Below are 14,143 nucleotides of genomic sequence, written 5' to 3'. Positions count from 1 at the left end.
AATTCAAAATAAAAAAAATTTAAGCAACACGCAATTGTATTTCGCAGTGCAGAGATCAAGGTGGCGGCAAAACTGGCTATGTGTGTGAATACAATCTGGCCATTAAGATGTTCAATAAATATGCGTGTTTAGGGAGAAAAAGAAAAGGGCAGTCTTTCTCTGGTATTAGTTTTCACACAACACCACCTCAAGCAGTCATGGTGCGAATAATTCATCGGCATCCATTTATTTAGCCACCGTTTGAGGGAACTAAAGTCATCTTTCTCGTACACGAGATTATACATTGCTGGAACTAAGCCTGCAGGAGGAATAGGGCAGGCATCTATGTACAGTACTTGGCCATTAACTTTTAAATGAATTAGAGAATACAACACTTAAGAACTAGCCCCTTTTGATCCAACCTTGCCTCCTCGTTTCCTGCACATACAACTTGAATTATTACCATGTATTTCTAGTGAATTTTACAGAACAAATACATATTGTAAGCAATCACATTGTTAGCAAGATGCCCATCATTCAGTTGCTTGTGATTCCACATCTAACCATCCTGACTCGGTACCAGTGCTAAGGCTTCGGTTCACATCAGATTTAACTCCATCTAATAATAACTGCTAACAAATTCCAATTAACTTATGCCCCTGATTGGATTAACAATTATTTAATGATCTACACTTCATATTTGTTTTTGCCTTGGTTGTGTACTGGTGGTGTCTGTCTCTTTCCCTTTTGAAACAGCACATTCCATTGTTTTTTACCACTCCCAACCCTCCCCACATAAATAAGAGTTGCTTATTTCATTAGGTAAGTCTTACTTGCCAAGAAATTCAATACCAAATAGAAATGATATACCAACAACACGCAGAAGCAAAACTGACACACCTTCAGGAGGCTGAGCGAGCTTCCTGTTCTGTGAAGCCATCATTTCTTTCTTCAACTGAGTTAATATATCCTCCATTGTATGCTCCCTCTGCCAATTAGCAAGCATAGGGAAAAGACTGGGCTCGACCTGTTAATTTAGTCAATAATTAGATTATTTCCAATCAATTGATGTAGAAGAACTCAGCATTACATCACCTACCACCCCACTTTCAGGATTGACGCAGGTCATGTTTATCCGAGTTTGGAACCTGACACTTGGTGGATTATCGGGATATTCCTTGCCACAAAACAATTTTAACTGGTAGATACGCCCCTCGTGAACAGTCTGGCAAGTAGTATGAGTCAATACATTATTATTCCTTTTGAAAAAAGGTATAAAGCATACATAACTACTTTGAAGAATCATGTTTCATCATTCAAGGATCAAGGCATAGATGGTAATGATTATCATGCCAGGCCACCAGAGTCATCAGGTTGTTTGCATTGCACATAAAACTAGGGATGGAAATTCACCCCATTAGTCAGGAATCAAGACCTCCCCTGCCACTACAAGGATGGTTTTGGCAATGCTGCAGGTGAGGACCATCTGGGCACTTGGATAAGATATTTAATTTGGCTCGGATTCAATGCGGGGGCAAGTTTAAAGGAGATCCTGCCACCCCACCTAGATGATTACATATTTTCTATGATGTGCTTATTCCCAGCATAATCAGCTGTACACAAACAGTATTTAGAGGGAATTGTGGTTAATTGCTCCCCCCCCAAAAAAAAAAAAAAATTCAATCTAACTAATCAAATCACAATCTCCCGTGCATACATTGAAAAACACACATGTACATTATTTAACAATCAAAATTTGGGGTCCATTCTAATACTTTTGGGTTTAGAAGGCTTCCAGAATTTTTGCTCATTCGGATAAAATGAGCAATAGATGTGATTCTGCCCAAAAACAAACTTGAACCTGAATTGATTCATCACTAGTTTCAGAAAGGCTTCGTGAAGCAAGCAAGGGGCAGACCATGGAGGCTCCTTTTCAAGTATATGAATGGGTGGGTGGTGGGTGGTGGGTGGTGTTAAAAATCCCATAACCATTCCAAGCCCATTCTCATTCCAACTTTATCCACCATGATAGGATGCCACCAATAGGGGCTGACCTACAGAAATTGGCTACAGATCCAACTGTATATGGAAAGCAGGTGTCAAACTTTTAGGTGTAGCGAAGGAGAAAGAAATTTGAGACTTTATTTGATCTAGTTAGTTTTGAAAAGTTGGGGGGTTTGCGGGCTGGAGTTCTGTATCTTTAAGTATTTAATTTAAATTATATTAGTATCATGCAGTAGATATTTTAAGTTCTTTGGATACATAAATATTTAGATTTAGTTGAAAGGTCTTAGCTATCTTTATCTAGAATCGGTTCCCTTTCCCTGCTTTTCCAATGATTCTATTTTACCCTTGCCCTATACTCGTCCAATTTCCAAGTTTTACGATTTGAAATTCTTTGGTACATCACAGCATGGGAGATCAACTGCAATTTTCTTTTAGAATAAATCTCTGCAGATGGCAAGCCAAGACTGACATCAAAGCTTATTCATTTATGGCGAATCATACTATTATAGAAGACTTGACAACATAAGTTTTGCAATGACAATCTTTGTTTAAAAAATTTATTTTTGATAAATAAGTTTTCCAATGACAATCTAATGCATAAAAAGAAATAAAAGAAAAATGGTTTTAAAAGTTTTAAACTGCAAACAAAGGGATAACCTTGAAGATTTCAAAACAGTCTGAACTACATGCAAAGGCAACTAGATTACTAATGAGTTACACGGACATTATACTTCTGATTGAGAGCATTTAATGACACACCACGGTTTAACAATGTTGTGAAAAATTTTATAATGAGAGCTGCAGGAAGAGGAAGAGATTAAAGATACTTGAACAAATCAAATAACATCTGTTCTGAAAAGGCAAAGGGTGACTGTTGATTCTAGAGGAAAAATACAAGTAACTGGCATGCTGTGAAGTCAAGGAAATTTTAATAGTTGAAATGACATCATGCCTTTTTCAGGAAATTTTTTTTCATAAATGTTGATTTTCACGAGTACTAAAGGTTTATATATGGACAAACTGATGACATGATACTAAAAGAAGGATAAATTATTCTTGGAAAATTGTTTGTCTTGCTCACACAGATGTTCAAACGTGAGAAAGTTGGTTTGACACTCAATTAAAATTGGTATCCTATAGTAGGAATGTTTAATCGATAAGCAAGATTTTATGGAAAAGCACAAAAGGGGTGAACTCATATAGTAACTTTTTGATAGATGAATCTATATATAAAAACACAAGTCTCATCTTGGATCATAATCTACCACTTTGTATGTAAACCAAGCATATTCCCAAAATCAGATCATCAATTGCCAATTCGGCATGCTTACAACATGAATGCACACATTGAATGAGAGAATGTAAAGAACAAAAATAAATTGACATACATTGGGGGGACCAATTATAGTTCCTGTCCATGACTGCATGAAGATATCATCAGCGTCGTCCATTCCATAACTGACCGTTCCATCTCCGATCCCCTTTTCCCCTCTCTCAAGCTCCTCCAGTAGTCTGAAGTTCCTCGGCACTGCAGAGGACACTAATATTCAGTTACAAAATAGTAATCATGCATGCATGCATTCTAGAAATCATCAAAGAGAAAAGGAAATCCCCCTTCCAGCCTCCATCAGCCTTAATAAACCTTGCTACATGAGAAAAGCACTAAGACCAGACAGTGAGAAAGTTGTTACTGACGGGGATTTGCTGACAAGCAAGGAAAGTGACGGGGCAAAAATATGAGGTATTTCATCAATACTATTTTTTAACGTGAAGCTCGCTTGATTCACTACACATAAGCAGGATTTCATTTTTCCACTCCAGGGACATTCGCATCATTGCGCAAATCAGCAAAAGAATAAACTGTTTCTGGGCCTAAATCAGATCTCTTTCAATTCAACCTACTCATACCATCTTTTAATCTCTTCCATTGCATACATATTGCACCCCATTTTAAAATTACTCTCTAATTGCAAACCAAAGAGATGGAAAGCTTGCCTTCGGTCATGATTAGTAAAATCTCAAAATGCACAACTAACTCAAGTGAAGGAGCCTGCTTGTTTTAGGCATTTGCTCCCTCTATAACAGTACATTCTACATTCCACGTTGCATTTCATTACATTCATATCCTATCACGTAAAGGAGTGGAGAAAATAACCTTCAATGGCAGAAAACTAACTTCAAGAGAATTGCTATATGCTGAGTGATCAGAGGAGGATATAGATGCAGTGAAAGAAAACTAATTGGCCAGAAAACAGTAAATGTCAAACTAGTCCAGCACACCCAATTAGGAAAGCCTTGTAAGAAACTCTAAGAGAAACAACAGATCATCTTGAATTAACTCAGAAACAGATCATCTTCAAACATAACTCAAAAACCCTAACCAATTGTAAACCTCAAAGCAAAATCCAAATCAAACACTCTACCAACACCGCAAAGTGCAAAGAAACACAAAAAACCAGGATGCCAACCTGCTAAAAAGAAGAAAACAATTTTAATCTAACAAGGAAATTTGGGATTTTTTTGGTTCTTAAAATAGTGAGCTTACCAACAACGCTTGAACCTTCAGAACCCATTGATTTTGAATGTTGAGTTCAGCGAAAGAAGATAGGATTTCTCTTCTAATTATTGTTATCTATTTTAGATTCAAAGGCAAGAAAAAGGAAAAGAAATATGGAACTGGTCACAAGTAGCAGAAAAGAAAAAACGAGGACAAAGTAAGCAGTCCGAGCCCGACAACAGTTTCACAGATTTCAAGTCCAACAGGTCAAATCAGGTTATTTTATTGTATTTAAGGTCTGGGTAAAGAGAATGTTAAAGATTATTTAAAAAAAAAAATTATTTAAAAATATATTAAAATAATACTTTTTAATTTTTAAAAAGTTATTTTTGATAATGTTATATTAAAAATTTTTTTTAAAAAAAATCAATTTTTTTTTTTAAATAAGTTATACTAAGGACCAAACAAGATATTATTCAATTCATGGGCCTGCAAAAACTTCGCTGGCCAGATTTTTTTCAATAATTCAGCCTCCTCCACAATTCCAATAATTCAGCCTCACCTACTCAACATCCACTCAGCCAAAAAAAAAATACTCAATGCAAATATAATGCCTTAACAATGTTATTTAAAAATAATATTTTTTATAAAAAATTATTTTTAATTTTAACACATCAAAATAATAAAAAAAACATAAAACAAATTAATTTTAAATAAAATTTTATAAAATACGGTTTTTACTGCAAAAACACAAACATGTATTAAAGTTACCACAGCAATCTCATCTAAGTATTTGCTGTAAAGTTTAGTTTTATTTTACCAGAAGGTTAAAACTTTAAACCCTACAGACTAATTAATAAACAAATACAAACATTTTTTCTCTCGGGTTGTAAGAGATACAAGCATAGTTACAATCTTATACTATGAATTATATATAATCACGCATTATACTATAATACATCTTAATTAATTCATCTCAGTGGTATCCCCGTGGTACGTTAGAACATCGGGGCTCTTAGCGGAACTCCTTTTCTTGATTGCTTTAATTTTCGCCTTTTGAGATGTTGAATTCGGTATTCGTCCTTCCTACACTCGCCTCCATAAATGGCCGTAACCTGAGAATTATTAATAAAAGGATTAATTACACTAAAACCACCCCCGGGAGCTATATACTATAAATATATGTATACCTACTTGAAATTATTAATTATTTTTATATAAATCAAGGAGAGAGTATATATAGAGACAGAGAGTGCGGTGCACCTTGCACTCAATACTGCAATAGTGTGAGCTATTATCTTGCAAACATCTGTGACAGATGATGCATCTAAAGTCCTTGAAATTAATTTGCTGCTGTTGGTGACGATGATAATGGTTCCTTTGCTTCAAGAATAGCACTCTAGCTTTATTTGTAACATAAGTCTGTGAACAAAGCAAAACAACATAAACTAATTATGTGTGTCTGAATAATTTATTTCAAAATAACTTTCGAATTCAAGAGTTTGATAAAATTCAAATTATTGACCACTCAACTAAAAAAATCCTCATGTCATATAAAAAAAATCACTTAATCTAAAAATCTAAACTATTAAATGATATTCCAATAATAATATTATATACATTAACTATCTAACATATGCTCAGTGATTGCATGATTTAATAATATAGAGTAAGTTATAATTAGTCCCTCTAATCTTGAAAATTAAATTAATGTTTCGAAAACTATTTATTTAATTTTTTTAACCAGTGTTGATTGCCCTCATTTAATATTTAACTTAAATATTTTTTAAAAAATTATTTATATTTTTATCAAAGACTCTAATTCATTTTAAATTTAATATCACATATAAGATGGGTGTTCTTTATACACGAGTAAAAGGATATGATGTCAAATAAAGGATACAAATTAAAAGGTATCGATGCAACAGCGATATCTGAAGATGTTATAATTAATTATAATTTTTGTTATTTTTTCAGACATGTGTGCCATGGGAGACACAATAGAATTATAGATCTAGTTACATGAATGTGAAAATTATTCTTACAAATTTAAAATATAATTAAACATAACATATACCAAAAAATAAATTAAAAAGTTAATATATTCATGTAAAGTATTTTCTCTCGCTCAGCTTTTAATATCACCATATTAAAATGATAAATAAAATAAAATAAAAACAACCGTGTAGACGTGTCTTAGTTTTAACATCGATCATCAACAATGAGAAAACCTGTATGCCAGAGCAGTTGAAGAGCTTGGACAAGTCCTGGCGATTGATTACATCGCTATAGATATATCTTCGAATCTACAGCACCATGGAAAACATGTATAGAACAGAGAATATTCAAGCTCCACACATACATGTACAATGCCATTCAACTGGGCAAATTAACTAGAAAGAAGATGAGATTGATGAAGTCAAGAGAGATCATGGACCTTGACGTGCTTATGGCGAGCATGAGCTGGAAGACAATTTGAGCACACAGAAGAATAGCAGTCAACACAAAAACGATCCATTCTTGAGCCTGGATGAGTGATGCATGTCCTGAAGAAGACGGTGCTGTACATAACAACTACCCATTGCGGCACCGCAGGATAGTTTTTCTGCAAAAACATCAATTTGTTTACTCGTGCTGTATCGAAGTTTCATGTTATGAACAATATTAAAATCCAGGAAAGTGAAGCTTCCATGAGAAGGGTGAAGGAGATTACCAGGCGTCCTTCGTGTTTAGATGCACGGAGTTGTTTGATTCCCACAACCTTTTCCATCCTTCTTCAATCCTCTAATAAGTTAAAAGGACTCAAGCTTGACGGGTCTGCCATGATTTTGGATCATTTATATGCCATAGCAGCTTCGCTAGAGGTAAAGTCAAGTTCCCTGTAGTAAAATTCAACAGATTTTAAATAAGATTTGGCCCGTGCCTGTCGGAAAATTCACTTGAGACCATACAATTGACGGGGTCCATTGACGGCCTCCCCACCCAAAAAAAAAAAAAAAAGAAGCTAATTATTATGGTGCTCTTACAAATAAGAGAGAATGTTTTTTTTTTTATTCCACCCTGGCAAGTGCTTAATTTTACATGGATAGTAAGATATTTGAAAAGCTATATGCCCGTATAATAAAGTGGGAAGCCATGAATGCTCTAGATTTTAATTCTCCTATTGTTGGGAATTAAATTATCTAGGAAGGTCGCCTGAGCGGTACTTTAGTTCATATCTTGCTGATGATGCTTGCAACTAGCAATGTAGATTGGATTAAATTAATTATGCCGACGTTGTTTGTTATATTATTTTTTGGTGAAATATAATTAATTATAGGAAGCCAGCTCCATTAAATTCTCTTCATTCGTACCTGCCATGACATTAAAAACAGAGGCCTTCTGCTATTTATTCCCTCCACCAAATTGACTTAATACATGCTATCAGACGCTATTCTGTGGCACCTTCCCATTTAGTTTTTCTTCATCCAGTTTGATGCTTTGCTCAGTGCATAACTTCGGCGGTGTTAATTCTCCAGCTAACTCACCAAACGAACGTCAGTGGATGATGCCCTCCATCAATACTTACTTAATCGCCATGTATTGACTTCACGGCCTCACCTCCCTTCTTTCACACCAAACCCTTGTCTACTGGAGAGATCGCTAACATTTATGGAATAGTTATGAAGAACTATCCAACACTAATTAATCACCTTGAATGCGCGTGTGCATGGGTGTTTTGTTAATGCTCCAAATCATAGTTTTAAAATCCAGTTCGGCAAGTTCATTTAGACCTGGTTGGCTTGAGACTAGAAACGAGTTGTGTTTAAAAAAAAATAGAAAAAGATTCATTAACTATTTTATTTTTAACAAGAACAACATTGTTTTCTTAAAAAAATAAAATAAGAATTGATTCAAGATGATCCAGTAGCTTAACTAAAATTCATAACCCAAGTCTTGAACCGAGTCGACCATCGGATAAAAAAAAAAAAAAAACTTTATATAATAAGAAAGGTAAAACATTAAAATTAGTGACATTTTCACCCTAGAGAAACAATATTTAACACACTCACATGTGTTAATGTGAACTCACGGTTTATTTTTCATTAATTCATTCTGTACATTAAATTTTAGTTTAGGTAATTTAATTATAATTGAAGGTAATTTTTTTTTTATTTCTTAAGTAAATACAGATTGGAAAAAAAGACATAAAAATTAAAACGACACAAAAAAATCTAGGGAAAGTTAGACAATACACGTGTATGAACTTTTTATTTAAAAAATAATAGGAAGGATGACATGATTTCATTTTCTTAAAAAAAAAGAGGACCCGGGCTCTTTCTAAATGGAATAAGAGCTTCCGTCTCGTCTGGTAATTCAACAAGCTGTCGTTGTTTAGTAATTTGTAAGCTATGCCTTTTCAGTTTCTGTACAAATAGATTGAGTTCGAGTTGATTTGAAAATTCTAGATACCTGAAGATTGTCCTTTTACTCCTCAACAGTCTTGAAAGAGGTGATGTTAGTAGAAGATCAAATTAACAGAGCAGACACAGACATCTTGGGAACTTCTGGGCTTGGCCCCCTATGATCATAAGGTCAGCTTTCAAATCATTGGATTTACTTCTAAGCTCTCAGATTTGTGCTGCGTGCGAAGTAAGACTTTGTTTAAGCTTCTTATCACTAGCCTTTCTCTTTGTTTTTTTCTTTTCGTTGATACTTCTGGACTGTTATAGATTAAACGCAACGCTTTAATTACCACAGATTCCAGCACAAAACTACAGTCTTCTCTTTCTCCTGTTGATAATCTTGAAATGTAACATCATCTATCTTTTATAGGAGCACTGGACGTCCGGGGAGGCTGAGCTGTAACCTGAGAGATCCATGTTTCTGCTGCAACTGTAGCAAACTGCAACTTTTTGCCCGCTTCTATGATGGGAATGATCAGACAACTTTACGTCTATAACCAGAATCGCATAAATTTTCTTAGAATCCAAGCAATCTTTTGCTGTCTTGGTCTTCATTTTGAGACAAGGAACTCCATGCTATGCTAAGCTACCGTTGTGACTTGAACAGTTCGATTCGCATTTCTAATTGCTTCCAAGGATGTGTAGCATATCAAAATATTGCTTTGTTATTGACCTCTATGGAATTGCACCTTCTTCTTTTTTAAAATAAATAAAATAAAATAAAACAGACTATTTATCAAAGGAAATGGCTATTAACAGGGCCTCGTTAACCTTTTCCAGTTTAAATGACTAAACTATCCTTTCTTTTCTTCTCTTCCTCTCCTTTTATAAGCACGTGTCCTTTTCCTTCTTCCGCGGCAATTTATTACAATCTCAAATACCAAAAATCCTTAACTAAATTAAAGACAAAAAAAGAGAAGTAGATGATGATCTTCTCGGTCATCATGCTAGCAATTTATATCAACAGCTTCATTGATACCCGGATTTTCAATGGCCCGTCCCTTTAATTACTACTTTTTTTTACTACCATTATTACCCACCATGGCTACACCACCACCACCGCCCAAAATTCAAAATGCACCCAAAAATAATTGAATACCGATTGATGCTCATTGATCTCCTCGTTACATAAATTTTTTATTAAATTTAAATTAAACACATTGTTGGATTTCTTTCTCTCCCTTTCCCTTCCTCCCTGTTGGATAATTCTTTCCAAGAATCTTTAATGTGAACTCCTTGTTCATATGGTTGAGTGAATTGCACGGTGATTGATTTTAAAGGGTTGAGAAAGGAGTGGTGGCTGTGATGGTGGTGATGATGTGATGTTTGAGGTTAAGAGGAGTGGTAGTTTATGTGGCGGGTTTGGTTTTCCATGGTGTTGCTGTTTTGTAGTGTTTGGTTAGGATTCTCTTGTTACATATGAAGAGTGTATTTGGTATTGTGGTAGCTGTTGTGATTGTGTTTTGAAAAAAGTTATTTTATAAAAAGTACTTTTAATTGAGGTTGATTTGAAAAAATAAGTGTTTGGTTAAAATTATGGTTGAAATTGAGGTTGAATAAAAAGTGGTTTAATGTGTTTGGTTAAGAATGCTTTTGAAATTAAAGTTATAAAATAATTTTAATATATATATATATATTAATATTGATGGTTTTTAATTTAAATTTTGTAGATTTAACTATTGCTATTATTTTATGAAATAAATAATACTTTATATGAAATATTTTTTATTATTCCATTAAACCATCTACAATTCCATTACGTACAAAATTCATCCGATAAGAACTACAATTTCTATAATTGTTTTGAGCGTGCAATAAAATTAGATAAAATATTATCAAGAATAAAATTGATTTGATATTACAGTACAAGTGAATTTAATTCACTCTATACTAGTTTTTTCGGGAAAAAAAAATATTGTTTACATGACAATGCGAGTAAATTTAATTCACTCTAAACTAGTTTTTTTTTTTTTAAAAGAAAAATGTATAAAAAATAAACATATTGATAATAATAATAAAAAATTGCATTGTTTGTGTGCACAGTGCAAGTGAATTGCACTGTGCACATAAACTCTAAATTGTAAAAAGTAGTTAGGAGCTGCTGCGCAAAATTCACGTTCAAAATGTGAATTGACATGGAGCCCACCAAAATTAAATCGTAGTTTTGATATAACCAAACATGATATTTGTTTTAATTGCTTTAAATAAAGAAGCAACCACGTAAACAAACGGACTCGAAGAATCTTAAATTGGGTTGCTGCTCATCTTTTACAATTTAAAAAAAATAAAAATTCAATGACACTTTAGTCATTTTAAAAAAAGGACTTAACAAGGTTATGCCAAGGGAGAGAGGGATTGTGCCCTTAGCCACTCCCCAAAACATTATTTATTGATTTACGAGTTACCTAAATTCTCAATATCATTTCCGTACTGAAAAATATTACTAAATATGCTAAAATTATCTAGGTAAAATATCATAGTAATTTACAGTATTTTTTTTTTTTTATTTTCAAATTTAATTTTTTAATTATAATTTTTCCCATACTGAGAAATTTTTTTAAGCATATTTGATGAATTAAAATTTAGACATGATGGTGACTTTTAAAAAATAAACTTAAAAGTTAGAGTGGGAAAACATTTCTGACAGTAGAAAACTAACCTTCAAGTTATCAAGTCACTATCAAGTTGCCAGGAAAAAACAATACACACATGTATAAAATTTAAACTCAATTTGGGTGAATACAACGGCATGAAAATGAGTTAGGCGACCTTTCTGCTTACCGGCTTATTTGGAAATATGAAAAAAATTATTTGTTAAAATGTTTTTTATTTAAAAATATATAAAAATAATATTTTTTTTATTTGTTACAAAGTTTATTTTTATAACAGCGTAATAAAATTATTTAAAAAATATTAAAAAATAATAATTTAAGATTAAAAAAAATCAAATATTTTAAAACCACGTACCTAACACCACAACGAGTGAAGAACCTAACGACAGCACACAATAGAAACGACGAGACTTAAAAATTGTCCGTTTCTATTTGATTGAATCTTACACGTTATTAGTAGCGAAAGTTAATACCGGAACTTGAAAAAAGACACTTTAGACTTTAGTCGATATTTTAAGCAATTTATTAAAGGAAAATGTTGTTAGATGAACGAAGACTGATAATTTCCAATGCTCTCTGTCCAGTTCCCTCTTTGCATCGGCAACACTCGAAGCCACCACAAAGAATACTACTCCTGCCATAGCAAAACAGTTAGCCAAAAGAGAAACAAGAAAATTATCATGGCAGCGATGATCAATGATACTGCTAATCAAGAGTACGATCGTTCTAAAGAAGTGAAACAGTTTGATGATTCCAAAATCGGAGTCAAGGGCTTAATTGACTCCGGCATCACCTCAATTCCTCGGATTTTTATTCACCCGCCAGAGACCCTGTCGGATCTCAAATCCAAGAGGAGTACCCGACTACCCGATTCTGAATCCAATCTGATCCCCACAATCGATATCTCGGGCTTGGAGGATTCGAATCGACGGTCAGCAGTAGTGGATAAAGTTGGACGTGCGTGTCGTGAGTTCGGGTTCTTTCAAGTTGTTAATCATGGGGTTCCTCTGGAAGTGTTGGACCGTACGATTGGAGCTATAAAGGGGTTTCATGAACTGTCCACAGAGGAGAAGATGCGTTGGTATCGTAGAGAGATGGGGTCTGGCGTCTCCTTCCTCTCCAACGTCGACTTGTTTCATTCTAAAGCTGCTAGTTGGAGGTAATAAATACCCTGTTTATGTACCCTTCTAATTCCAATGGTATTCTCAATCAGAGCGACAGCTTCCGCAGCCAAGTCTCTTTTCAATTTGATTTTAAGTAGATCATTCAATTCTGATTCTGAATTGGTACATGCAAAAGAAAATTATTTTTCTCTTTATTGATATATCTGAATCCCTGTCCTATAATATCAATAATTAATAATTGATCATTTAATTCTTTTTACTTTCTTGATCCATCTTCCTCTCTCCCACTGAATGGAATACCATTTAGTTATTGCCTAGTTTTTTGTCCGTGAATTTCAATTTACATATGAGGTATATGGGAATCCACGGGTATGAATTCCTTGATTTTAAAGAGTTTAACAGTCAATTCCTTGATCTAATGGATATGTGCAATAATAATACATGTCTAGAAGGACAGTGTTCACGCATTCTTGGGATTCAGATTTTCAATTATTCTGGTACAAAAACCATAATATATTTCCATCTGCAGGGACACACTCCAGATGACTCTCGGCCCTAACTTACCAGAGCTTGAAGAAATCCCTGAGATATGTAGAAACGAGCTTGTTGTTTGGAATCAATGCGCCAAACAATTGGGAGAGCAGTTGATGGAACTGTTATGTGAAGGCCTCGGATTAAATGCAGGGAAGTTGAAGGACTTGACATTTTTGGATGCTAGGACTATGGCAGCCCACTACTACCCTTACTGTCCCCAGCCTGATCTAACAGTCGGGATTACGTCTCACACAGACCCTGGAGTTTTAACAGTATTACTGCAGGATCAGATTGGTGGTTTGCAGGTTAAACATGGGGAGGGTTGGGTGGATGTTAAACCTGTCCCTGGTGCTATTGTCATCAATGTTGGGGATATAATGCAGGTAGGAACTAGTAACCAGTAACTAGTCTCACTGCTCTTTAACTTATCACCCTGGATACCTTAAGTATTGATGTGCAAACAGGATGAAATTCTGAAGCTTTAAATTCTAATGTGTTCCTTTATGAGTTTCAGATTCTGTCTAATGACGAGTACAAGAGCAGTGAGCATAGAGTGTTGGCTAATGGTTGCCATGATCCACGGATTTCAATTGCAATCTTCTTCAACCCACTCAAGAGGGATAGCTTGTTTGGACCTTTTCCAGAGCTAATATCACCAGAAAAACCAGCTGTTTACCGGGAGTTTATATACACGGATTATATAAAAAGGTTCTTTACAAAAGAGCTGGATGGAAAATCTTTGACAAATTACTACAAGCTGTGAGGCATGGAGTAAGCAGGAAAGAACACTGCCTTGTAATATGGATTACTGGACAGTGTGCCAGTTAATATTCTCCCTGTAATTTATTATGTCTGGAAGCTGATTAATTTAATTGCATAATGGCATTATTTGGTTCATACAATCCCCATGATCAAATGTGTGCAAGTAATGGACTGTATGCTACG

At 34.3% G+C, this 14,143-nt stretch overlaps 3 protein-coding genes across 4 annotated transcripts; 1 reads left to right on the top strand and 2 right to left on the bottom strand.

Moving 5' to 3' along the window:
• Positions 1 to 81: 81 nt before the first annotated feature.
• On the bottom strand, positions 82 to 4,745 carry LOC118046430 (ubiquitin-conjugating enzyme E2 variant 1A). 2 transcript variants are annotated; one of them, XM_073411709.1, is made up of 5 exons: positions 4,532 to 4,745; positions 3,375 to 3,526; positions 1,079 to 1,204; positions 880 to 1,006; positions 82 to 417 (listed from the first exon to the last, which is right to left on the bottom strand). In XM_073411709.1, exons 1-5 carry the CDS (start codon positions 4,557 to 4,559, stop codon positions 359 to 361), a joined length of 492 nt encoding a protein of 163 aa, XP_073267810.1. In that variant the 5' UTR covers positions 4,560 to 4,745; the 3' UTR covers positions 82 to 358. The 2 variants fall into 2 exon arrangements, with proteins under 2 accessions (XP_073267810.1, XP_034911221.1); XM_035055330.2 differs by having other exon boundaries at positions 3,375 to 3,514; positions 4,532 to 4,743.
• Positions 4,746 to 4,910: 165 nt separating this feature from the next.
• LOC118046429 (protein RGF1 INDUCIBLE TRANSCRIPTION FACTOR 1) lies at positions 4,911 to 7,561 on the bottom strand. The gene is made up of 5 exons (XM_035055329.2): positions 7,197 to 7,561; positions 6,921 to 7,088; positions 6,715 to 6,789; positions 5,747 to 5,905; positions 4,911 to 5,598 (listed from the first exon to the last, which is right to left on the bottom strand). The coding sequence occupies exons 1-5, from the start codon at positions 7,251 to 7,253 to the stop codon at positions 5,482 to 5,484; spliced, it is 576 nt and encodes a 191-aa protein (XP_034911220.1). The 5' UTR covers positions 7,254 to 7,561; the 3' UTR covers positions 4,911 to 5,481.
• Positions 7,562 to 12,069: 4,508 nt separating this feature from the next.
• On the top strand, positions 12,070 to 14,100 carry LOC118046428 (1-aminocyclopropane-1-carboxylate oxidase homolog 4). The gene is made up of 3 exons (XM_035055327.2): positions 12,070 to 12,699; positions 13,194 to 13,581; positions 13,713 to 14,100. Exons 1-3 carry the CDS (start codon positions 12,110 to 12,112, stop codon positions 13,959 to 13,961), a joined length of 1,227 nt encoding a protein of 408 aa, XP_034911218.1. The 5' UTR covers positions 12,070 to 12,109; the 3' UTR covers positions 13,962 to 14,100.
• The last annotated feature ends 43 nt before the right edge of the window (positions 14,101 to 14,143 follow it).

The sequence above is a fragment of the Populus alba genome, chromosome 10 (genome assembly GCF_005239225.2).
Source record: "Populus alba chromosome 10, ASM523922v2, whole genome shotgun sequence".
Taxonomy (NCBI): domain Eukaryota; kingdom Viridiplantae; phylum Streptophyta; class Magnoliopsida; order Malpighiales; family Salicaceae; genus Populus; species Populus alba.
Note: the sequence above shows the minus strand (reverse complement) of the source record. Positions and strands in the feature narration are given on the sequence as shown.